The sequence below is a fragment of the Trachypithecus francoisi genome, unplaced genomic scaffold (assembly GCF_009764315.1).
Source record: "Trachypithecus francoisi isolate TF-2019V2 unplaced genomic scaffold, Tfra_2.0 Lachesis_group7, whole genome shotgun sequence".
In the NCBI taxonomy this organism is placed as follows: domain Eukaryota; kingdom Metazoa; phylum Chordata; class Mammalia; order Primates; family Cercopithecidae; genus Trachypithecus; species Trachypithecus francoisi.
In genome coordinates, this window is record NW_022681472.1 from 30,352,498 (window position 1) to 30,379,655 (window position 27,158).

General features: G+C 36.2%; 1 protein-coding gene across 1 annotated transcript in view; it reads left to right on the forward strand.

The window, feature by feature from the left end:
- Positions 1-3,168: 3,168 nt before the first annotated feature.
- Positions 3,169-27,158, forward strand: part of PI15 (peptidase inhibitor 15) — a 30,017-nt gene continuing 6,027 nt past the window's right edge. The window contains exons 1-4 of the mRNA XM_033202919.1: positions 3,169-3,911; positions 22,332-22,450; positions 23,458-23,590; positions 23,712-23,827. Coding sequence (XP_033058810.1) covers positions 3,639-3,911; positions 22,332-22,450; positions 23,458-23,590; positions 23,712-23,827 — 641 coding nt within the window. The 5' untranslated portion in view covers positions 3,169-3,638. The remainder of the gene's footprint in view (positions 3,912-22,331; positions 22,451-23,457; positions 23,591-23,711; positions 23,828-27,158) is intronic.

Consider the following 27,158-nt stretch of genomic DNA (forward strand, 5'->3'; position numbering starts at 1 on the left):
TAAAATGAAGATTCTGATTTAGTGGGTCTTGGCTGGACCTGAAATTCTGCATTTCTAGCAAGTTTCCAGGTGATCTCAAGGGTACTAGTCCACAGAACATATTTCAATTAGAAAAGAATTAGACTAAAGTCAAATGCATATGCGGCACACACACACACACACACACACACACACACAAGTAGCTTTGCTTAAGCAGGTGTACCGTTCTGGAATGCTTACATGTGATTTCCATTTTAAAATAACAACCACTCAACCACTTTCTCACAGGTTTCAAGATGCTGCCAAATGTATATGCATTTCTTCTCAGTAATATAACTAAATTCCATTTCTGTCTCTGTTGGCAAGCAGGACCTAAAGGTTTCAAAACATGTCAATGGTCTTTTTCAAGAAGAATCCTCATAAAAACCACCTCATTGTTAGTTGTTCATTAATAGTCCTCTTACTGACAACTTGGATGTATGCCTCTTAATTTTGTGAGTATTTTAAAATTAAAATTACTTCCAAAGCATTTCAAATACTTCTTCTGGCAATAATGTCTGCTTGGAAGCAGAATTCTTAACTCTCCTCCCACAGGTCTTTCCTTTTATGATTCCATAGCCTTGTGGGTTTCCTTAATAGTCCGAAATTCCACAATATAATCCATGTGTGCTGAAAGACATCTGAAATCATTGACATGCCTCAGGGTCTCCGGATTAAGCAACTATCAGCTCTGCCCTTGTGTAATTGGACTCAGAGGTGATCTCCTGTTTAGATGTATCTCAGAAATTCCTTCTCCTCCTCCTCCATCCCACCACTTCCTGCACTTACAGGAAATCCATTTTTGGTTTTGACAAGTTTCTCAAGCATCACATTTTTATCCCTACGGAAATCTTTCAAGTCAAACCCCAAGAGGTAGACAATACCTCTTTGTATGTATGACAAAGGGTGTAGTCTTAAATATAACTTTTGATTCTTATGAGGTTCTAAGCAAGAACTCAGTCACCCTGGAGAATGAAAGGCTCATGACTGCTGTTCAGGTATTAAAAGTCCTTTAGTTCCTCAGATAGCTGGGAAGCTGTATGAGATATGTAGAGAGTAAAGGCTAATGTGTGCTGCCACTGATTTCTCAAAAAGCCCACAGATCTTAGAGCTGGATGGCCTACAGAGAGTTTCTCATCCAACCTCTGATTTGATTCAGGAGTCCTTAATAAAGCATATTTGAGATTCATTTAAGGTGCCATGAATACTTTCTGAAGTGGTGTGACCCTAGTTGGACAGCTCCACTTGTTAAGATCTGCAGCTGTGAACAACCACATGAATTTCCTCTAGTTGCTCCAATGTTTCATAATATCCTTGTTCACTTCCTGAGTTTATATTATCTGTTTATGCCTTTTCAATTTTAGTGTTAATTCCTTGTTTAAAGCTCTCAATATTTCACCTATGGCTGTCCTAAAATGATTTCACTTTAGTTAGGAGTTGAATAGTCATCAAAATGTGTCAAAACTTGAACTTTGGTACATATTATTGTAAAGTCTGTATCTCACTGTAGTTTGAACTTTAGTGACACTTCTGGTATACCTCACTACCCTCTTAAAGAACTTGATGATGTCTGTCTCACCACAGAACATGAATCTTTTCTCTCCCATTTTTAGGTGCACCAATGAAGAGTTAAACAGTATGCATTTGGCCACACATACTACTCGTGATCCAACTGGGAATATATCCTAGGAAACTTGGCTCCCTGTCCAGTGTGCCACATGACCATCATTTCTGATGACTGTAAATTCACATAGTATTTCTTCTGCTGAAACATGTGGGAGACAATCACATTAGCAAGCTGGAAAAAATCAGTGTAAGTTAAATAAGTTTCTAAACTGAAGAGTGTGTATTTTCCAGGATTCCTATTGCTACTGACTGTAAATGGTCCACATTTTGTTAATGAGATCATGAAGCATTTGGGGGAAGGTCCTTTCATTACAGAGCACCAATGTTCACATTCTTCTTTTTGCTTTGTCGGACACAGATTTTGCCCCTATGACATCCTCCTAACAAGGCACTTCTAATTGTTGGCAGCTGCTGCTGCTGTTAAAATTCTTCATGGCCTCTGTGTTGTGCCCTCTAATATGTTTCCTGAGAGGCTGAGCTATTCTCTGCTTAAAATTTCAGCTATATGTTTCTAAACCTGAAACAGATGTTATCTTAGCTGCTGTCATTTGCCATGAGCTTCTCTATTCACATTTTATACAAGGCAGGTAAAAAATTATACATTTTATATAAGGCAAGTAATTTCTGACTTCATTCTGTAGAGAAAGAAAAAAAGAGAGAAGGTAAAATGAGAGAGAAGAAGAAGAAATATATAGAGTACAGGAATACAGCCACATGGAAGCAGAGAACGCAGCCACTTGAGCATCTAGTATCCTAATATCGTATGCTATAGTTTGGTTACTACTGATTTGCCTGGCATCCCTCTCAAATCATATTTGTGGCCACCCAGATTAACTATGTTAGCTGATCTCTTGATTTAATATCAGCTTGTTCTTTTTAGCTCCCATGTCATTTACTGTCTTAAAAAAACGTACTGCTTGTTACTTAACCGTCTGTGTTTTCATGAACCCACAGTCTTTTTTTTTTTTCTTTGTTTTTTCTTTTTTGTATGGGAACCAGGAACTAGAAAGCATAAAATGAGAGAAATGACTCACAGAAAAGGTGGAAGCCCAGAGAAAAAGGGGTTTGTCTCTTATGGCTTGTACTTTGTAAGCTGTGGGTGTGACTCAATTTCCTCACCACCCATATAAAAAGGTTGCCACCCAATCACTGTTTTTTTTCTACCCGAAACCCCTCCCCTTTGATTTTGGCTAAGAGAGACCCTTAGAAAGACTGCCCTTTCTGGACGTTGCAAACTGTGACATATAAAAGCTGTTAGCTGCTCCTGTAGCCAGCAGCATTCAAACTTTGCAGAGCTTTGCTCTCAGAGAGTTTGTAATAAGATACACTCCTCTTACAAGAGTTCATGCTACAACATAGCAAAGAACCTTAAATTTTTGGAAGAACCATATATTCATTTTGGCATTGTGCAGAGGTAAGCTATTTAGCTCAACAAGTTTATATTGCATGCATTGATTTTAAAGTAGCTCACATTTTTTTTAAAGAAATGAGATTGGAGTACTATGACTTTTTGTATGTGTTCTATCACTTGGTGTGTCTGTATGTCTGGCAGACATTTTCAGCACATTCTCTGTTGTTACCTGTGATTCATTTATTCTTCACTCTCAAGGTGAATTTCATTTCTGAAAATTTCCCACTGAAAATAAATATGTAGTAATGCATTTTGTGGTTCAGACATTTGGGACAAATGGTTCACATTCATTTTAGGGTTAGTGGTCATGCTGTTTATTTTTCTCTGCTGTGCAAAGTTCCTCTTAGGGGTCTGCCTCATGACACTACACAAAATGAATAGAGATTCTACTGTAGGTTATCTCCTAAGCTTGAGTTCAACATTTGTTTGGATTTTTGGAGAAAGTCAAATCAAGCAATGCTCCCAAATAATGACTTTGTAAATTCATACCCTCTAGCCCTATTTTTTTTTCATAGACCCTAACTCTACCTTTCTGCTTTAAAGCAAAGTAAACTCGGTGGCCTCTTCTTCTCCACCCCTCAAAATGATAGCAATCTCTGCCGTCAGCAGTGCACTCCTATTCTCCTTTCTCTGTGAAGCAAGTACCGTCGTCCTACTCAATTCCACTGGCTCATCCCCGCCAACCAATAATTTCACTGATATTGAAGCAGCTCTGAAAGCACAACTAGATTCGGCGGATATTCCCAAAGCCAGGCGGAAGCGCTACATTTCGCAGAATGACATGATCGCCATTCTTGATTATCATAATCAAGTTCGGGGCAAAGTGTTCCCACCGGCAGCAAATATGGAATATATGGTAAGAAGAATTCTTTTTTTTTTCCTTTTTAAGTTCTGAGGGAGAAAGTTTTGTACTGTACATTAGCAGAATCTCAAACGACCACGAGTGTTTCTATGTCCGGGTATATGGACTTTTTACATATTTTAACCTAAGGTTCTTATGTGCCTAATAATGTTGTGTATTGTTGCATCATAGAATCAGAGAGACAGAGAGGTCCAGAGAGACAGACAGAGAGAGAAAGAGAGAGACAGAGAGAGAGAGAGAGTCTACATAGACTTTCTTCTGTGAGTTCCATAGCTACTGGTGAATTGTATCGTATGTAAGAATCATAGATAAAAAGTGGGGTATGTTGACTGATCAAATTTGGAAGGTCCACTTAAAAGAAAAGTCACATGAACTTTTTCTGTGCTTTCTTTATCTCATAGTCATATTATCAGCTATAACATTTCTTGAAAATACTTCTTTAAATTATAGGTTTCATATTCATGATGTATTCTCTGGGTAGGTGTCTTTTCCCTTTCTTGGACAAAGCTCTTACTGACGCTAATCTATTTGTATTCTAGAGAACATGCTGACTTTTCTCTCCTTGTGATTTAATGCTTTGCCGTCCAGATAACAGTGAAGCCAGTTCACTTCCACACTGTTCCAACTTGCAGTGAACACATTCTTTGCTCTCTCTTAAAAATAGAAAATGTTTAAATCATTTTACTTAAAAAGGAAAAAAAAAGTTAGTATTGAAAGGAAAAAGTCTTGTTAAAGCTTGTATTTGGCTTTGAATTTATGCAAGGTTATGATTTAAAGTCCAGCGTCTTACAAGAGTACAACTTGGAGCCTGTTTAAGGCAATGAAGACCATCAATATGGTATTTTCAAATTGGGATGAGGGGACGGGGTACCACTAACAGTTTTATATGTGCTGAATTAAAATTTGGGATCTTTATCATATTCTAGATTTACTTGTTTTATATAAATACGTTTTATATTAAAAAGTTTGGCTAGTTGCAGATGCCAATGTCACAGGAAAACTAAAGACTTGCTAAATGATGTAAGAGAGTCATAGTTCATAGAAGTACAATTTAGACTCCATAAAAATGCATTTTCCTAGAATTAATAAAGAAAGAGAAGATGTAATCAGTCCTGGTGTGATAGTATAGTCTCATAATTAAGAATATGGGCTATGTAATTTAAATGCTTGGGTTTGAATCCTAGTCCTGAAGTATATGCTGAATGAACTCATTACCACACTGTTTCATTTTCATCATCTCTAATATGAAGATAAAGGTGGTATCTGCCACATAGCGTTGTTGTGATAAGTGTATGAGTTGGGGAGTAATCGGACCAGAGCCTGTCACTAACTCGATGTTCAACAAACATTAGTTTTGATGGTTTCTTTGAACTTCTTGTAAAAGGTGCCCAGTGAAAACTCATTCGAGATCTAAAGACAAAAAGTTACCCGTTCAGAAGAGATGTTTTTAGAAGGTGATGTAAATATGTAAAAAGTAGAGGAACAAATACGTTTTTAAAATCACTAAAATGATCAAATAAATATGCCTAAGATACCACGCAAGCTCAGAAAGGTGTAATATCCCAACTACGAGTTTAGAGAATTTGTAGCAATCACATGACTCTAAAGTGAGAACCAAGACTACCCAGCCAGCTTTGAAGGCAAGCTCATCTGGGTTCAAATCCTAACTCTGCTGCTTACTTTCTGGTCTTGCACAAGTTATTTAATGTGCCTAACACCCAATTTATTTATCTGTAAAATGAGAATAACAGTACATGTAATAACCAATCAAAGAATGCAATTCACTATTTTTATCATATTGAGGTCAGAGGGTTCACCATGAGGAAAGGAAAGGCATAGTTAGGTAAACACAGTATAAGTAGGTTGAAAAAAGCCACATTTTTTTCTAGCTCAATTTTCCCTCACTTATCAAGAATTAATTCATTCCACATGCATTTATTTAATTGCTTCCATATGCCAATGACTTGACTAATTGTTTCCATAGATGATCTCATCTGATAGCTCACATTCTCCATGTGAGGTTAACATTGTGATCTTCATTTTACAAATGAAATCACTAAGACCCAGAGATGCTAACGACTAGGCCAAGGTGGTAAGGATAATGAATGGCACTGCTGGAATTAGAATTTAGGTCTGTGTACTTTCAAAGCCCATGCTTCTATTGGGGAGCATCTTCTCATTTGTTGCATTGAGGAAATGCCCCATGGTGGGACCCCTGAAGATGTCAAGGTATCTTTCTTTCCTTCTTTAAAATGCCAGCTGAAGTCCTATAATATTCATACTCTATTTATTATTCCATTCTTCTTATTATTTATTTTGTAAGAACTAGTTCCAATGCTGATTACATAGTAGATGCTTTGTAAATCCTCATTAATTCGGTAAGAGTGATGAGAACAGTAAGTGCTAGAAATTAAAATAGGGTTTGTTTCAAATACTCACGTAAATACTGTGCCTACATTTCATTCACACCTGTATTTGTTAATTTAATGTTTATTAAATATTTAACATTCGTTGAGCATTGACTATATGTTAGGCTACATAATTGGAGATACATTCATGAGTAAAATAGACATCTTTGGCTCCCTGGGGGGTGGGGGGAAATCAGACAATAAGCCAGGTAAATAAATAAGTTACATAGGATGTAAGATGATGAGGTTATGAAGAAAAATAAAGTGGTTTGTGGTGAGGGTTTGATTTTTAATAAGTGGTCAAGGAGGAGCTCACTGAAAGGGCCTGGAGGCAGGCGAGGGAGTGAGCCACTCTCAAAGATGAGGGAAGAGAGACAGAGTGAGGAGTCTTGGACAAAGGCCTGCAGGTGGGAGAACATCCATCAGTTCAGTTAGAAAAATGTGCTTAATTGAGTGAAATCATAAGTTAATAGGACTCTTTGAGTAAATTGATCACTGGAAAGAGTTCATCTAAATCCCCCATGAAGACCCAAAGGAACTTGGAGGGAAGTACAGTATAGTAGGTAGCTTGGAGATTGAAGCAGGGACTGTAAGTGACTTGAATTCTCTAGGCTAGATAGAAAATGCAGATCTTAGTTTGACACTATTTCCTTTAGTTATACTTGTTCAACATTGATTTGGATTGTGAGCATGTGAAAGATAGTAGAGTTCCTAACCTGTTCTATGTACCTCAGAAGCTTAGGACACCCCTCACTTGATATTTCACAAATATATGTGCTCTGATCACCAGCCATGTGTTGGCAAATTCTCCTCAGTGAGTGATATCACCCAAGGGAACTTAATAAAAGATGGTCTTTGGCTCAGGGCTTTGAATTGCACCAGCTTGGTTTGTAATTCCTTTCACCTACAACTCTTTGAACCTTTTGCCACTCCATTTTCTCTCCCTCTAAAGTCTCTTCCTTAGTTTATTCCTTTATTTATAATACTACCCTTCAAGCTTTTGATGTCAGAATGCTTCTAATATCCATGACCACAGATGATTTCTCCTAGTTTTGAGCTGGGGTAGCCCTTCATGTCTACTTTTATCATGTCTTGCTCTCATGAAGTGACTTACCGTTACTTTGTGTATTTCTTGCAAACTTTAATTTTGAGCTTTCTGGGTGCTGTGTCTATATTTATTCATTTTTGTATCTGTGTTTTCTTGGGCAATTTATTGTGTATAGAAAGTGATCAACCATTATCTGTTGAATTTAGTTGAAATCCTTGTGAATTGTTATATGTTTACAATTAGCATCAATTTTGATATTATAAATGCTTTAATAGAGTTTTTCTCATCATTTATAATATATCTGATTCCACACCTGAATTAAAAACTTTTTCTTAAATTCTAAAAACAAAACATATAGATAGAACTTAAAATTTGCAAGTAAAACTTTTTAACTCTTGGCTTCTGTTCTACAATTAGTTTATTGACCAATTTCCAGAGCTCCTTGGACACCAGCTGTTTTTTATTCTTCCTGAGGGTAGCTTAAACCATGACTCTAAACCGCAAACCACACTAGTTTCTTAGAATAAGAATTATCTCCAAAAGAATAAAATTGCAAGACCCACACGTAGAGTAAAATTTGTAGGATGTTCTCTGAATTCAAGTCAATTGAATAAATTAATTTGAAAAACTTTGAGGTCCCTCCATGAGAGAAAGAGATCCAAAGAAAACCAAAATTTTTGTCTTTAGAGTCTAAACAATGCGATAAAAACAAAACAAATGGGAAAAAAATCCACTAAGGATATAATTCAGTATAATATACTGCTGTATAAGACTGATGGAATAAAAGAGGTACAGACAAATACTATGGAGGAGTTGAAGAAGGGAGCGATAATCTCTAGTTGGCAGATCATGAAAGGCTCCTTGGAGGAGGGGCATGTGAAATAGATGCCCAGGAAGGGTCAGGGTTGGCTGTTACAGCAGGCAAAGCAATGCATGAACAAAATCTCCAGCAGAGAAAAACCATGACACTTGAGCTGTATTTTTGAGGAGTTTGAGAAAAGGTTGAGGATTCCATACTCCAAAGGCAATTAGGAAGACTGTGAAGGTTTTAGAGAAGGATTAGGGATGCATTTTAGAAAGATGATCCTGGCAGTTAATGGAGCTGATATTGGCAGTGAAAGTGACCAGAGAGGTGATGACTCCTGAATTAGCAATGCCAATCCTTCAGCCAAAGGTAAGGAAGAACCACACAGCTGCACCAACATAAAGCGGCAGGCATATGTGACTTACCATTACTTTGTGTATTTCTTGCAAACTTTAATTTTGAGCTTTCCAGGTGCTGTGTCTATATTTATTCATTTTTGAATAATATGAACATAAAGAGACAACTCCCTGAAGTGTCATGGGTGAGATGGCAGCCTTCATAGATGGTATGGAGTGGTGGAAAGGCAGATGAGGGGCAATGTGAATATAATGATGGAAATGAACTGATCACTTTAAAACTGAAAAAAAAAATACGTAATGTAATTTTAAGAAGCCAAAATAACTATATTGATAACACAGTATCTATTTTATTTATTTGGTGCCCACAAATATTATTTGCAGAGCTATAGATATAAGGTTTCCTACAGTGTTTTGGAAAAAAGAAAAATACTGGATACTAAATCAGAGCAGGTAGTAAAGTTACAGAAAGCATGACTTAAATGAATGAATGGAGAACATATTAATCCATGTTTGAAAAGAGTCCGTGAACTATTTGCCTAGGATGATAATTTATGACTCGGGAATAAATAAAAATGCTGATTTTGTTTATTTGGGCTTCATGTGGAAGAGAATGTGGATAAGGTAAACTACTTTTTGTTTTTCTTTCTTCAGTAGTTGAACACTTGTAGTGTCTATCTTTATATATACATGTATATATCTATTTTTTAACAAAGCCATATACTGTCCCACATGGCACACTTCCTGTCATTTGGGAAGGATAACTCAATTTTCTTGCTGTAAACATGAGAATTTTAATGCGTATAATGTAAACTTCTCCAATGCATGCTTCCATGACCACTAGAAGGCCTCCTGAGAGCCTCTGCCAGCAGGCAATGTACTGAGAACAATTGCTGGCAGGAGGCATTTCTCCAGCACATTCAGAACTCTGCATTCCTGCTCTCCTGGATGCAAAACCTTTTCAATGTCTTGGCTTCAGAAAGAGACTGGGCACATTTTGTAGGAATTTTCTTCCAAGGTGCATGTTGCTTAGTATCACTTGGATACGCCTGAAGAAGGTAGTAGTAACCTTAAAGGTTCTTTCCTTTTGTTCTGCTCTCTCCATAGGGAGCCAGCCGCTGAAGGTAAGAATATTTTGTTTGTCACCATTTTCAATATAGGCTCTAAAACATGCAAATGTAAAAGCAGTAACAAGATGTGATTTGAAACCTCAGCATCAGGAGGCAGGCAGAAAAGTTGTGAATCACATAGGTGGTGACTGTCCTTCCCAATATTGGACCCAGTTTTTTGGTGGAAAATGATATTTGACCAAATGCAACAGTGTAGAAAAATAATTTTACTGTGTTTCTCCTGAATGTTTATAGAGCCTAGCATCATGTCGGCTCCACAGAGAATATGCAGTAACTACTCAGTAACTATTTGTGGAACAATTAAATGAGGTCCTTTAACTTTTTCTTGTTAGAGTGTAACTGTGGTGCTCTGGGGGGCAAGAGTTGTACAACATTCAATCACTGACTCCATAATTTTTACTCATGTGTCTGGCACTGTGTGCTGAAGGAGTCAGTGGGGAGCAAAGGGACTCTCTTTGGGAGGAAGTACTGTGAACAGACAAGTCAGGTGCAAGGCAGCATGCTAAATACTGAACTAGGATAGATACAGGGTGCTTTGGAATCCCATGGGACGACCTAGTTCGGATGTGGAGTGGGAGTAAGAAGGTAGGGAAGGCTTCCAGAAGGAATGATTTTAAATAGGAAATATACAAAATAAATAAAGTTATACAGGCGTGAGTTAAGGAAAGAGGGATCTGTAGTGGGTATAGGAGGATGTTCTAAGAGGGTATGTAGTATACTGGAGACATGGATAAAAATTCAGTGAGGCTTGGATTAGTGTAGAGAAGAAAGACTGATGTTTGATGAGGTTGAGGAAGGCACACAGAAATTTGTTTGAATTTCATTTTAAGATCCAGGGTAATCATTGAAGGTTTTAAGCAGGGAAGTTATATAATCAAAGAAGTGGAGAAAAGATGCAGTCAAGAGGCTGTTAGGATAGTCTAGGTAGCCTCAGCTACATTTAAGGCAATAAGGATATTTAAAAAAAACATAAATTAGAGCCGTGAAATATGTAAGGTACAAGTCCATAGGAGTAAGTGGTTTACATGATGAAATAGAATGAGGATTTATATGATGAGGTAGCCAAGGAGGACGCCTCCATTTTTTGACAAAGACAATTAAGTTCCTCTGAGTTAGAGAACACAAAATAAAGAGCAGAATTCTGGAAGCCATTAGTGGCTGCAGGTTTATTACCCAGGATACACACCTTTGGAGGTTGAAAAAAGTAGCTAGTGTGGGGGAAGGAGCATTCTGCTACTAAATAATTTTGGATGGGTATATCCTTTGGTAGTCAAAATGAATCACTTTGCATAATAGAGGTTGGGCAGTGTCATGGAGACAGCATAGATGCATTATTTTATACCTGGGAATCTACTCAACAAATATGCAAGAAAATACCCCTTCTGTTTTTTAAATGGTGTCATGAATTTAGTATTTATGAAAACCATTTACCCTTAAATAGCTATGAACTTGAGGTATTTGCTTCTCTATAAGAATTTCTGAAAAATACTATGAAGTGGGCACAGAAGATATAAACTAACAGTTTAAAATGGTCAAGAAAGATGTTTGGCATAAAATGCAACCTAGACTGAGGCTTGGAGGGATGGGATTTGAATTCTTCCAGTCTATGTTATCCATAGCATCTGAAATCAGGTGCCAATCATTTTTCTTGACACACATATGGAAGAATGCCCAACAAGTTGTGTTTTTAGACTAAACTTTTCATAAAATCTCTTAAAATTTCACACCACATACTCCAAACTGAAGTAGTCCAAAAATGTTACTTAAGGACACAATATTGTTTTCTAGTAAAAAGTGCATCGAATTCACTTTTCATAATTTAGTTAACTATGAACATTCTATCAAATCTGTCTCTCTGCATTCCAGAGAGATCATGTTTTCAGCAGGCCGTAGGTAGGCGGAAAGGCATTTGAATCCTTCTGACCAAGTGGGCAATGGCAAGATATGAGGTTTGCAAGAGTATCACAGGAGAGCTCAACAATCTAGAAATTAGTTATTAAAATATAATATTGAGTTGGTAAAAACAAACACAAGTATACATCTCCTGTCTTATAATTTTAATATTGAATGATAGCTGGTGAGTATTATATTTCCCTGGAGAGTGGGATGATTGTTAGACTCTATCAACAAGTGGTGTTAAAATTTAAAGATAAAACATATATTAAAGAAGGATCTAAGGAGGTGAATTAACGTGTTTTAAAACATCTAAAATGTTCTCTAATTTTCAGCTTCTTTTACCTGTAAGCAAGCTCCTTAGAATCTCCTTACAATTCTGTTTCTGATTATTTAGTTGCTTCAGGGTTTATCCATTTTCACTTTAGCTGATTGGCTGCTTAGTTGAGATTAATTCTTAATGTCTCTTAAACTTCAGACTGCCAGATAATGTGATCAAAAGTGCACCTCACTGCTTTTCATTTTAGGTGACTGACTCTACCACCATTCCCAAATCTCCAACAATAATAATAGCTACCATTAAATATACCTTTGCCCTGCTAGAGCTATGCTAAATACGCTTCAGTCACTGTCTCACCTAACCCTCTCAAGTCTTGCGAGATGAGAAAATTTTCCTCCTTTGGAGATAGAGAATCTTAAGTTTGGAGAACATAAGTAACTTCTCCAAGGTCATAGAGCAAGTAAGTAAAAATGTTAAGAACACAATTCTATCTGACAAGCGCATGCTTTCAATCAGGGGTCTCCCCAATTCCCAGGCTGCAGACCAGTGCCCATCTGTGGCCTGTTAAGAACTGGGCTACACAGCAGCAGATGAGTGAGCATTGCTGCCTGAGCTCCACCTCCTGTCAGATCAGTAGCAGGATTAGATTTTCATAGGAGTACCAACCCTATTGTGAACTGTGCATGAGAAGGATCCAGGTTCTGCACTTCTTATAAGAATCTAATGCTCTAAAGCCTGATGATCTGAGATGGAGCTGTTTCTTCCCAAAATCATCCTCCCCCGCATTCCTCTCTGGAAGAATTTTCTTCCACAAAATTGGTCCCTTGTGCCAAAAACATTGGGGAGCACTGCTTTAAATAGCAATATAAAGTACCTGTTCCTCTTCCCATGTTCGTCTCTCCTGTTTCTGAGCCCTTTGGATAGAGAATTTCTCTATAGGCATTTCATCTGAGGGCATTGCTGAATATTAGGAAGAATTTCTTCTTGTGGAATCAAATATTTCTCTTTGTACTATATATACCCTTGGAAATCTCACAGGCCAGAAAAACTCACAGGCCAGAGCATACAGTCTCAGAATGGATATTAAGAACTGGGCTACACAGCAGTTCTTAGGGAAGAGAACCTCTATGTCATAGATTCTTGACTCAGTGCATCCTGTCACCAAACCCCTTCTTAGCCTCAAGACCCTTTGTATTAAACACCTACACACACAATCCTTTCCATTCAGATGTTGCCAATATAAGCTGTCAGGGGAGGCTACACAAAGACAGTGGATTTCTGAAGATCCTGGAAAAGGTAAGAAGTTTATAATTAAGGAAATGGAAAGTCAAGGCACTCCCCACCTGCCTCTTACTCTACATATGCACAAATGAATGGTGACAGTGAGATCATCTTGGGACCTGGAAGCCATGCAGCCCTGAGCAAGGAATTCCCATCACGGGTTGCACTTTCTGGTTGGGTTACAACATGTGTGTGTTCTTCTGACTGTGAGATGTCTAGAATTTATGTGACAAATTACTCTCCAATTGCTCTACTTTTGTGGAGGTATCCTAAAGCTAACTTGGTAGACTCAGTGGGCACATTCTCCTGATGATTCACATTCTTATGAACTAAGTTGCTTGTAGGTCAAATAAATGTGTGTTTTAAATGCAGATGATGCTGTTATAATGGAAAGGGATTCATTGGTTTTCATCTTTGTTTCATTTATATTCACTGCTGCTGTAAACTCATCCAGTCTTACTGATTGAAATACCACTTACATGCTGATGATATTTCAAATTGTATTTAGAGACCTCTCAGTTGAATTTCAGACTAATTTATTCACCTATGTACTTTTCCAAAATTGAGCTCCAGATATTCAGTGATGGTGGTGATCAGTGGTTATAGTCCAGATATACAGTATTTTGAAGGTAGGGTCAACAAGATTTGCTCGCTGAGGCCGGGCGCGGTGGCTCAAGCCTGTAATCCCAGCACTTTGGGAGGCCCAGATGGGCGGATCACGAGGTCAGGAGATCGAGACCATCTTGGCTAACCTGGTGAAACCCGTCTCTACTAAAAAATACAAAAAAAAAAAAAAAAAAAAACTAGCCAGGCGAAGTGGCGGGCGCCTGTAGTCGCAGCTACTCGGGAGGCTGAGGCAGGAGAATGGCGTAAACCCGGGAGGCAGAGCTTGCAGTGAGCTGAGAGGCGGCCACTGCACTCCAGCCTGGGTGACAGAGCGAGACTTTGTCTCAAAAAAAAGAAAAAAGATTTGCTCACTGAGCAGATATAGACTAAAAAAATAGAGTAGATGACTAGATTTTTGGCCTGAGCAATAAAGAACAGCAACTAGTAAACTTTTTCTGTAAAGGGCCTGATAGTAAATATGTTCAGCTTTGCAGGTCTTATGGTTTATGTTGCAACTACCCAACTCTGCCTCTGTAGCAGGAAAACATCATAGACAACATGTCACAGGCAGTGGAGGTGATGTGACCTGTCCATCATAGTTAGCTGATTCCTGGACTAGAGAAAGGGCATTGTCATTCACGGATACCAGGAAGACAGCAGGAATAGTTGGTTTGGAGGGATGGGGGTAAGGTTATGAATACTTGGAGTTCAATTTTGGAAAAGTAGGTAGTTGAATAAATTAGTCTGAAATTCAACTGAGAGTCTAGAAATATAATTTGGAATAATACCAGCAGCATATAATTGGTGCTTCAATCCATGAGACTGGATGAGTTTATCTGGGCAGTGAATATAAAAGAAACAAGGTTGGAAAAAAAAAGAGAAGTGGATATGGGGACTTGGGCTGAGCCCTGGGAACTTTCTAGCACACAGAGGTTGTGGAGATAAGGAGGAATCAGCAAAGGGATAGAGAAGAAGCAGCCAGAGAAAAAAAGACAAGTGTAGAGTCATGAAACCAAGGGATGAAAGTGTGTCCAGAAAGAGAAAGTGGTCAGGCATGCCAAAAGCTGCTGATAGACCAAGGAAGGTGATGACCAGGAGATGACCTTTGATGACCTTGAAGACAGCTGCTTGGGTGGAGTGGGGATAGGGTGGAAAATCTGCCTTGGGTGGGCTCAAGAGAGAATGGGGAAAGCAAAACTGGAAATTCCCAGTGAAGACAACTCTCTCAAGGAATTTTGTTGTAAAAGAAAGGAGAAGAATGGCATAGCAGTTGGAATAGGAAAAGGGTTCAAGAGAGGATTTTTACAATTATCTATGTGCTTTTAAGATATTTATGTTACTGGCAATGATTCAGTTCAGAGCCCCTAAAAACAGTGCAACTTACATCATCTCTTTATAGATAAAGAAATTTACATGAAAGATAATACTCATCTTATTTAAGGAAAGAATTCATTATCTTTTTTCAAACATTACAAAAATCGTTTGGATCTCACCTTTATATTTTTTGATATACATAATATAGTGTCATATTTTGTAGTTGTTTTTGAGGTTGAACGGCATGCTTTTTTTTTTTATTTTTTATTTATTTATTTTTTTTTGAGACGGAGTCTCGCTCTGTCGCCCGGGCTGGAGTGCAGTGGCCTCTCAGCTCACTGCAAGCTCCGCCTCCCGGATTTACGCCATTCTCCTGCCTCAGCCTCCGGAGTAGCTGGGACTACAGGCGCCCACCACCTCGCCCGGCTAGTTTTTTTTTGTATTTTTTTAGTAGAGATGGGGTTTCACCATGTTAGCCAGGATGGTCTCAATCTCCTGACCTGGTGATCCGCCCGTCTGGGCCTCCCAAAGTGCTGGGATTACAGGCTTGAGTCACCGCGCCCGGCCGGGAATGCTTTTTAAATCAAATTTCTTTAATCCTCTTCTACTCTTACAAAGAACTATTTTAATATCATCTAATTAATCTAATCACCACTCTCAAATTCTCCTATGAAAGCCCTTTCTCATCCTCTGCGCCACCCTCCCCTTCCCTGGCCTAACAAGGCTCAGTACTGCCCTCCTGTCTGGTTTAACACAAGTTCTTGTGTATTCAGCTGTCAGCTTCCCTTATTGGCCATTTCACAAGCATTTCTATCTAATGAGGATAAATCCACTAATTTTAAAACAGAACCGTAATCATGCCTATGAAGTGCTTTCAAGCCTTTGGCTGCCCTAAAGGAAAATAATTATGGCATCACTTATTTTTTAATGGCTTTTTTTCCCCACTTCTATAGGTTAGCACTTTTTTCTCAATCTAAGAAAAAGATCAAATAGCCCTAGCTAAATTATTTTAAAAATAAAAACTTGTCTATGTAAGATGTTTTTGCTTTTTATATTATATATGTGAAATGACACATAAACATCCAAGAAAAAATAAATGTCTATAGGACATGCCATACTATCTCCAATGCCATTGATATGGCATCCAGAAAATAACTATATATCTGTTCCCCCAAATTCAAAGTCTGATATTTTTATTTTTAGCATTTTGTGTATTTGAAAATGGTTTCCATGTGTAGAATAGACTTCTCAAAGGTCACTTTAATTTTCAAAATTAATATTCTTGTTTTTTCCTTAACATTTTAACTTTATAAATTTCTGTTCTTTTCATAAGTATAGCAAGTTTTGACAATCACATTTATTTAATGTTTGTTACCACTTACAAATTAAATTTCTTAAACTGCATGTACAGGTTTAATAGATTTGATTTTCTTTTTTAGTATTTCAATATATTTACTGATAGTAATACTTTCCATATAGTTAAGTAAGTTATATAATCTAAGAAATGTAGTGATTCAATTCATCTAAATTTTGCAAAACTGTAGAAAAAATTAACAGATTTTCTTATCATTTTCAATGTAAAATCATAATTTCAAGTATTTATATGCATATATATTTAAATTGAAAATGTAAGACTAACATGTTACTGTAATAGGGCATTTTTGTGGCCATTACATATATTAGTAATATCAAATAAGATCAGATTCCTTACCCTAAAAACCCATTCTTTTTAATGTTTTTTAAAACGTAATTTCAACTTTCATATTTTAGGGGGTATATGGGCAGGTTTGTTACCTCGGTATATTTCATGATGCTGAGGTTTGGAGTAAATTGATCCCATCACACAGGTAGTGAGCATAAGACCCAACAGTTTTTCTACTGTTCCCACCTTCCTCCCACCCCTCTCAAGTAGTCCCCAGTGTCTATTTTTTGCATCTTTGTGTCTATGTGTACTCAATGTTTAGCTCCCACTTATAAGTGAGAATGGGCATTATTTGGATTTTTACCTTAAATGTTATCATTTTAAACATCTCTACATTTAATTTTTATATTTGGAGTTAAAGGATCTTACCCAACTAAAAAGGAAAAGAAGTCATCTCCATCAGGTTTAGGAATAGAGTCCCAAGTAATTTTGGCGGTTGCCTTCCATTTCTTATTGCATTTATTAGCCAGAGATAGTGGCTGGGATTTAGGACAACATCTTCAGATGTCAGTGGGCTTCATGGTCCTGGCTGCCACTACGTTGAGGATCCCAAAACTTAGAAAAACAATTGATAAGACAGCCTCATAGCTGGTTTGGATCAGTATCATCAAATTTTTCTGTCTACTAATGGAAGTCAGCAACCTTTGCCCATGCAGCAACATTTTTTACTCAATTTTGTATACAGCTCAAGTTATAAAGATCTCTGAACTTGATGAGAATCTTGCATTCCTTTCATATTCCTTCTATCTCTTGGCATCACTACTCTTTTAGATAAATGACTTCAGTGTGAATTCTGGATATGTGTCATGTCTTAGTTTGACTATGTGGTTTCAACTTATTGTGCTTCTCAGACAAGGTACTGTGTCTACCTCAAACTCCCTAATTTTATTTATAAGCACAATAGCTTATGGTGAATATTTTAGTCCAAAGCTAAATCAACCAATGTATGAGCTGACCAACTGAATGTCTCTTAACAAAAAAGAATGGAAGAAAACTGCTTGGAAGCAATAAAGCATCCTACAAGCATATGTATATTCTGACACCATTATGAACCATTTTAATTTTATGAATTAAAATTTATCTGATTTATCTAATTTAATCATAATATATAACTTCTAGCGGGTCTTGTAAATATTTTTGCATATTTACGCATAATATTCTTAATTTTGCCTCATTTTTAAGTTGAAATATTTGAAGTGTTTACAAGCAAATTATCTGTGAAAATACCTTATCTATTTAGAGGGATAAGAACTAAGACGTCAGAATGTTGAATCTTGTTTAATAAGAGCTCCTTATATATTAGGTGTTTAGTTTTTTCAAGAATAGATAACAATATGTTGCATATTTACTAGGCATTTCGTAGAAATAAGTACACACCTGTGCCCTTCTTTCTTCCACTGATACATCTGTAGAGTATATTAAAATCATTTTAAATAAATGCTGCAGACACTCAGAGAAATTTGTCAGATAGGTTACCTATTAAGCATCTGGAAATTAATAAAGTGAAATGTTTAAATAATTTACATCTTCATTTTCTGAACTTTCATAAGTTGTTAAATGTTTCCCATAATTACAATGGCAACATTCATTACAACGTGAAGCTTCCAGATAGGAAAGAATTAATCATAGGTTCTTACAGACCCCACTTTTTTGTTGAAAATTTATATATTTTTTGTTTCTTAATTTTTTAAATTTTTTATTGATACATAATTGATAGAAATATTTTAGGGTACATATGATAATTTAATACATTCATATAATGTGGAAAGATCAAATCAGTGTAATTGGGATAACCATCACCTTAAATTTGTGTCTTTTCTTTATGCTAGAGACATTTGAATAACTCTCTTCTATTTACTTTGAAATATACACTAGATTATTGTAAACTATAGTCTACTTATCTATCAAGCACTGGGTCTTATTTTTTCTATCAAACTCTACATTTGTACCCATTAATCAACTTCTCTTCATGTGGTTCTGATAGTTATTAAATAAAGTTATCATTTCTTGTCAGTTTCAAACTTAATTATTAATATTAATAATAAAACTCATATTAATGCATTTAAATAACTGGAGACTAAGGGGATAAATCACTTACCGATCTTTCCCTGGGAATTGTGACCAGTGGAGAAAGACAGAGAAAGTAAATGTAGGTCTCAGTTTTACCAGAGGATACGATGTAATTCCCAAATTTTAGAGCTCACTGCTTAAGCCAGATCTTCCCTCTCTCTCGAGTAGATGTGAGTTCTGCCTGGAGACAGAGAGGCAAGAAAGAGCATGGGGCCCTCTGACTTCCCCCGCAGTGAGCATCAGCGGGTAGGTCAGTCTTGTCTCCATGTGGGAGTCTGACAGTACCTGCCAGACTTTCCAGAATCTTCCTTTAGGGACATGGAGACAGGTAGAAACCCTCCCAGTTTCCTAAAAGCAAACACAGTGAGAGAAAGCAATTATCCCTTCTTCCCTGTAACTACCTTCTCCGATATATAATATTTGTACATAGAAATATCTAAAAGCACGGACGTCAGTGAACACATTTTCTTCATATCAAAATTCCCTATAATAGTTAACAAAGGATGGTCTTGTAAGATATTTTTCAGGCATGAACTTTTTAGTTTATCTTTTTGACATACTCAATATTTAGCTTTTAAATATATGAATGAGTATAAAGATAGGATTACATATGGTAAATTACTTTTAAAATTGTTAAATGCCTTAATTTTTTATTACTTATTTTTTATTGTACATATTCAAGGTGCACAATGTGATGTTTCAATATACATAGAGGGAGTGAGATAAGGAAAAAGAAATGTCTTGAATATTTTTAGTTAATTTGAAAGTAATCTAGATTTGCTTTCTCCATGATATGGAAAACACTAGAACTGAGGAAGTCCCAGGCCAATAGAACATAGATCTTCCTGGCTCTGAAGTTAGGGCTACTCAAGTGTATCGAAATTACAAAAAGTTAAAGATGAAAGGGACCCTGGAGATGACCTCATTCAATCTCATTTTACAGATGAGTTAACTGGGAGATCATAGTTGACATGGCCTTAGTCGCAGATGACCTTAGCAGTGGAATTAGGGTTAGAGCACAGGATCCTTGATTAGTCACTGATCCAGGTCAGCACTACGTGTGCATGGTGTGCTAGTATTTCAGCGTAGGATTATAAGGAAGTGATTTTAGCAGTTATAGATCTGAGTGTGCACTCTAGTCCGATATGTACAGAATGGATACATGTACTTTTTCCCAAGTAACTAAAATTTGTTAATGACCTTTTTGGGGACATAATTTGTTGAAGCTACTCCATCTGAAATGCCTTTATAAATTAATTGTAGTGTTTTGTATTGTGGTGAACTGCAATCAATATTTTATGAATCCATATTTTGTTAATATTTGGTCAGAAGAAAAAATATTTGATAAATCAATTTTCAACCAAATGAAATGTTTTTTAAAGTTCATTTCAGCCCCAGAGTGCTATAACTTTTATATGAACTCTGTGAGTGAGTTTATTTTATGCCATCCTAGGTCAATATGTGTAAGATGACTTTGTTTTTCCTAATTTAAAACTATTTCTGAGTAACTAACAAATGTCTTTTGAAAGTAGGCCTCCTGAGGTAACAGGGTCTCTTGAGGAGTTCATCTTTTTTTTTTCTTATTTTGTTTAAAATCACTAAATTGGTTTTTTTAATTAAATATATTGTTATATTAAATACATCTATGGAATCCATTATCCTTGAGGGAAATGAAGCCTTTTCAGTGATATGGTCAAGCATTCCCATGAGTTTGCTTGAAAGCTTGTAACTTACAGTGACCATAGCTACTAATCCTTGCTTAGCTGAACACAATCTGATGGAAGAAAAGTAGGACAAAAAGATCAATAGGACATTTACATACCTCCTCATATAAGCTCCATGTAAATATAAGTGATTATAAAACTGTTGCTTCCTTCTTCACACAAGGTCTCAATTTCTAAAATATCCTGCTAACCACTGTCTATTCACAATGTGAACACTATTTTTCCAGGTATAATAATATATAAATATTATAAATAGTTTAGGAAATAATGCCATGACATTGAACTATGAAACTAATTTTAAAATAATTATTCTCAACAGGTAAATACATCACTAAATTATGTTAAAAGAGAAAATTTTTAAACTTCTTTTTCTATAATATGTATAGAATTATAAATATTCTCTATTCTGTATTTTTGTACCTTATGACTTGCCGGAAAATAGATTACTATTTCCGAGCTGATTTATTACTGGCAGGTCCGCAAATGCTCGACTTGGTTTCGTCTTGTGGCTATGGAAATGAGTATGCCAATCCATATGGTAACTAATATGAATGTATGCTAAATCCATGGCTCATTCAAATTTTGTCCTACAATAGTTTTCAATTAAAGAAAATTTACCATACATCACTAACATCCTTATTAACTTAGCTTCCTCTATAAAGGAAAGCAACAGTTGCTATTTTTCTTAATTCATTTAATTGAACCATGAAGTACCATGTTTTTATAACACTATGTAGCAGTGTTACTTGTATTAGTTTGTTTCTAGTTTACGCCAATAAAAATGTAAATTCTCATAGTATTATTGTTATTACCACTAATGATTCAAATTATATTATGTATGTAGACTCTATGGGATTTATTATATCATAATAGAGTATGACCTTAAAAGTTGCAATATAAAATTAGACATTGTTAATTTTGGTAAAATCAGTTTGAATAAATTGGATCATCTTTGTTTCTTAAAATATATTAATATAATGGCTCCCGATGGCTGTGAAAATTATCTCTAGGAAAACCAATGGACTTTGTTGGATTCAAACTTCAGTAGTCAAGATGAGCTGTCCCCAAGTTACAACTAGTTACGGTATTTTTGTTAACCTTTTCTTTACTAAAACTGATGTATGAATGTTGGATCTAGATGACACTGAAAAGGTAGTAATTTTTTGTAGTATAACCATATTGCATTACAGAACTTTGAATAACAGTGGCCTGAATTTGCTTTATTTTAGTTATAGCAGTCTCAGGAATCAGAATTAAAAGAACTCTAGGAGGCCTGGAGTGGCTCATGCCTGTAATCCCCACACTTTGGGAGGCTGAGGCAGGCTGATCACTTGAGGTCAGGAGTTCCAGACCAGCCTGACCAACTTGGTGAAGCCCTGTCTCTACTAAAAATCACAAAAATTAGCCGGGTGTGGTAGTTCGCACCTGTAATCCCAGCAATTTGGGAGGTGGAGGTGGGTGGATCACTTGAGGCTAGGAGTTCAAGACTGGCCTGGCCAACATGGTGAAACCCCATCACTAAGAAAAATACAAAAATTAGCTGGGCGTGGTGGTGTGCGCCTGTAATCCTAGCTACTCAGGAGACTGAGACAAGAGAATTGCTTGAGCCCAGAAGGCAGAGGTTTCAGTGAGCCAAGTTTGCACCATTGCGCTCCACTCCAGCCCGGGGAAAAAAAAAAAAGAAAAGAAAAGAAAAAAGAAAAAACACTCTAGGAAATAGTAACACGATTTATTTCATCTTACTTTTTGTTTATTATTAGCAAATCCCGTAATGCTGAAGATTTTTTGCCTCTACAGGTTTGGGATGAAAATCTTGCGAAATCGGCAGAGGCTTGGGCCGCTACTTGCATTTGGGACCATGGACCTTCTTACTTACTGAGATTTTTGGGTCAAAATCTATCTGTACGCACTGGAAGGTAGGAAGTAGTTTCACTGATGCAGTTCATCCATATGGCTTTATTAATTATGGACTCTAGGAGGGAATTACATCAGTTTCAAATAATATCAACAAATACCTATTGAATGCTCACTATGTGTCAGGTACTAATGCTTGGTCTATGAATATTTTAGAAGTCATCCAGAATTATTTAACTGGGTTAAAGGGCCAGTTCCTCTTTTCACCCTTGGAACACCTTCCCTTAGCCTGGATTTTTCTTTGAGCTCACAGAATCTTAGAAAGGGTTAAGCCTGTGCTGTATCTTGCCCCCTCCATCTCAGGAAAAAAGCCCCATGACTGTGCAGAGGCTGTGTGTGTGTATGTGGGTGCATATGCACATGCATGAAACTTTCCCATAGTTGCATATACCTGCATATACATAAATGTATACAATAAAAATACATGCATTTACATATATTTATACACACATATACATGCAGGTATATGCAGCTATGGGAAAAGCTATTCCAATTTGCTAGGATAATTTTTCTACCACTGTGCAATGTCATTATCCAACATTTCAAAGACCCATCTCCCCCAAATAAGGAAGGAAAATCAACTGTGCTATTATTAAAACTAAGGGAATTCAAACTGAAGTGAAAAAAATGCACTGGGTTCTAATATTGTGACTACTTTTATACATCTAATTCTGAATTGCTTATAAAATTCTGATGGAGGAAGTTTTCGACATGGATTAAATAAGACATTGATGACTCCTGAAATTATTTGCATTTTCTTTGTGGAATGACCAGACACATGTTTAGACAAATACAGAATCACTTACTCCAGCCCTGGCCATTTCCATGCTTGGCCCTACTTGGAGGAATAGGGGACCTGACTAGGTGGTGATGGTGATTGTGAGGGGTGGATGTGCTCTTGGATCATCATCAATAATCTGCAAAAAGAATAATCAATTTACAGTGTAACTTGAGTCCTTTATATGTTACCACTGCTGCACTCTGATTTCTTTATTTTCTTGATATGCAGATATCGCTCTATTCTCCAGTTGGTCAAGCCATGGTATGATGAAGTGAAAGATTATGCTTTTCCATATCCCCAGGATTGCAACCCCAGATGTCCTATGAGATGTTTTGGTCCCATGTGCACACATTATACGCAGGTTATTTCAATGACCTTGTTAATTTTTGAGTCATACTTTTAAAATATGCTAATACTATTTTGGTGGACATGCATTGTCTTAGCTCTGATGTCTGTAATAGTATATTGGTTTATTTTCACAGATGGTTTGGGCCACTTCCAATCGGATAGGATGTGCAATTCATACTTGCCAAAACATGAATGTTTGGGGATCTGTCTGGCGACGTGCAGTTTACTTGGTATGCAACTATGCCCCAAAGTAAGTACCAGGTTGGATTCTGTTTCCTGGATCCTTTAAAGATGGTAAATATCCCTAGGCTGATAGGTATCTGTGACAGGTAAGTGAGTAAGACTTAGCTATAATGGCCTCTAATCTTCAAATCCACCATCCTTCCAATATTTCTGAAAAAAAGATTAGCTGAAAGATTACTTTTCACAAAGATGGGGATTCTAGTCTAAAATTGTAGGCAAAGCAATTTGAAATGCTGGGGCTCGCTAAATTCTCCTCACCGTAGGTTTTAATTATGGCAATTGTAAAATAAACACTGTACCACACAAGCTTTTAATAACTATATAAAATAAATGAAGAATCTTCCATGATATTCTCATCTATCAGTACAAAAATGTTGGCTTACCTTTTTAGCAAAGGATTGGAAGTCAATTCCTTCTTCCTTCTCTTATTTTTTATATTTAAAAAATTCATAATTTAATCCTAGGGCATACATAAAATGGATTATGGAAATTTATCAAACATTATAAGATATAGCCATATTCATGAACGTTCTTTATGAGGATAAACATTTATCAGCATTTGGTAAAATGCCTCTTGATTACAATAGCTCTTCAGATGATAAAATGTTCCAATATTTATACACAATTCTGTTCCCATTTGGAATAAATACCAAAATGTGCAAAGGATTTATGACATTGCTAGTGTCTTCCAAAGTAAGTCTCAAACAAAGATTTTCTCCAGCTATTCCAGCATGGAGAGGGAATGAGAAAATGTTTCACAAATAACTGCATTACTCATTTATATGGTAGTATGCCAGTGGCAGTGTTTTTACAAAGTCAGAAAAATAGTGATTCTCCCTATGTTTCCCTCTTCATAATTATTAGAATAGGAAGATTCGGAAAGTAGACTGTGTCTGCATTATTAAAAAAGCATTAAAATTGTACATTTGTATGAAAATTTTAGTTTTACACATTGCTTTTTCCTGTGAAACCTTTACCCTTTCTCCCTGACATAAATAAGCCAATTGGTACTCAAATAGTTTAAGAGATTTTTGTTTCATTTATGTAACTATTCATTTTTTGCCCATAGTTATAATTTTCTAATGTTATCGGTGAGATATATTATTGCTTTATAGGTCCAAGAGATTAAGATATTACATTAACATGCTACATTTCAGTTGTGATAAAGAACAATTTTTCTGAAAACTAAGTAATGAAGAAGGTTTTCAAATCCTGATTGGTAGCTGAATAATTCTTCGAAACCTAATATGAAATTATGTCAAGTCTAACTGTTATTCAGTGGGAAAAAGAGAGAGGGAGAGAGAGAAAGAGAGAGAGAGAGAAGGAGGAATGGAAGGAGGCAAAGAGATAAGTGAAAGAGAGAAAGAGAAAGAATTTAGTTAGAATAGCATAAAACAAAAGAATGAATAGTATAAGTGTATAAATTGGCTGATTCACTGTTTTAAATATAATTACCCTCTATTCAATAAAATCTGACATTTATGTAAAAGTTTATCATATAAAATATGTAATAATTTTACTTATAATACAATTTTATTTCCAAGTTTCTGTTTCTAAAAATATGTGCTCCAAAAATGTGTGAAAAACAAATCGACAAAAAGGTGAAATTAAGATAGCATTGGCTTGGCCCATATGCTTTTATAGCTTTTGGTAAATGCATAGAGGGAAGGCCGGGTGCAATGGCTCACTCCTATAATCCCAGCACTTTGGGAGGCCGAGGTGGGTGATCACCTGAGGTCAGGAGTTCGAGACCAGTCTGACCAACATGGTGAAACCCTTTCTCTACTAAAAATACAAAATTAGCTTGGTGTGGTGGTGTGTGTCTGTAATCCCAGTTACTCAGGAAGCTGAGGCAGGAGAATTGCTTGAGCCTGAGTGGTGGAGGTTGCAGTGAACTGAGATTGCACCATTGCACTCCAACCTGGGCAACAAGAGCAAAACGCTGTCTCAAAAAACAAAACAAAACAAACAAACAAACAAACAAAATAGAGGGAAATAAGATTGTGAATGGTACAGGATTAGAATAAGAGAGTGAGCTACACTCATAAGATAATGGGTTCCCCTTGAACCTTTTTGAGCAAGCCTGTGATGGCATCAAAAGTATGCATGAGGAAGCTTATCCTTAGATCATAGTGTAGAATAAATTTAATAGAGGTGGGCAGTCTTAAAATCCCATCTCATTTTGTAATATGAATAAAAGTTTTTCATTTTAAAGGTAGATTTTCCTGTATAGATTTTTTATAGATAAAAGTCTGAATTTTTAACTGACTGGTTGATCAAGATATTTTCATGTCTTACAGACTTTATGAGTCACTGCTGGGTCTTAGTTGGGTCTTCAGGAAGATGAGGACCACCTGTTTTATGTTTTAGCCTCTTACCTATTGTTGTCTTATCTTCAACCCTGACTTTTTATCACCGATAAACAAATTTTCTCCCAACCATTCAATTGTCTTCACATTGCTGTCTATATTGCTATTTCTTAGTATTCTAGTTACTTATTACCACGCTACTGAAAACACATTTATTAACTTTTCCTTTATAATTAAAAGAGCAAAATAACAGTATGACATCACGGCTGTTTTTAACACTATAAAGTGGAGATTTTGGTTTATTGTTATGATAATGGTCATCAACACAGTGAAGGAAAAGTATTGATAACACAAAGTAATTCAACTAAATAGGCTCAGTATTATCAAAAATCTAATAGCACTAATTTAAGTGCTATTAGTAGCTATGAATTTGCATATGAAATAAAACTTTTGAAATCACTTTTAATTGTTCCTGAGAGACATTATTCTCTTAATATGAGAATAATGGTATATTGGTTTATACCATTATACCATATATGAAGCTTTTCACATCTCATTTTATGAAGATTGGGAATCTAAAATACTTTACAGCTTTAGAAGCAAATCTCCTTTTGTTTATGATTATATATATTTTGTGTATATGATAACTTGTTACTCATTCCATTACTTTTATGTCTCCCAAAAAATACTAGCTTTTTTTTTTTTAAATCATCCTTAGATGAGCATTAGTATGAGTTTAAAAGGAGTAAGTTTAAGGGAATATGGCCTGAGTATGTGCTCCAGAAATCTGCTGTAGAAGGAGAGCGATATGAGTGGAATGAGCCTGGTGTCCCAGGACTCTGTGTCATCAGGCATTGCAGGGAGTAACTTCTTATCTGTAAATTAACATATCATCAACAATACTCAGGTTATATTTTAAAAGCAAGATATACAGAATAAGTTACTATTGAAATAAGAAATGATTATAACTTTCAGTGACTTTCTAAAGCAACTTCTCAAACAGATCATCACATGTTAATACATATGAAC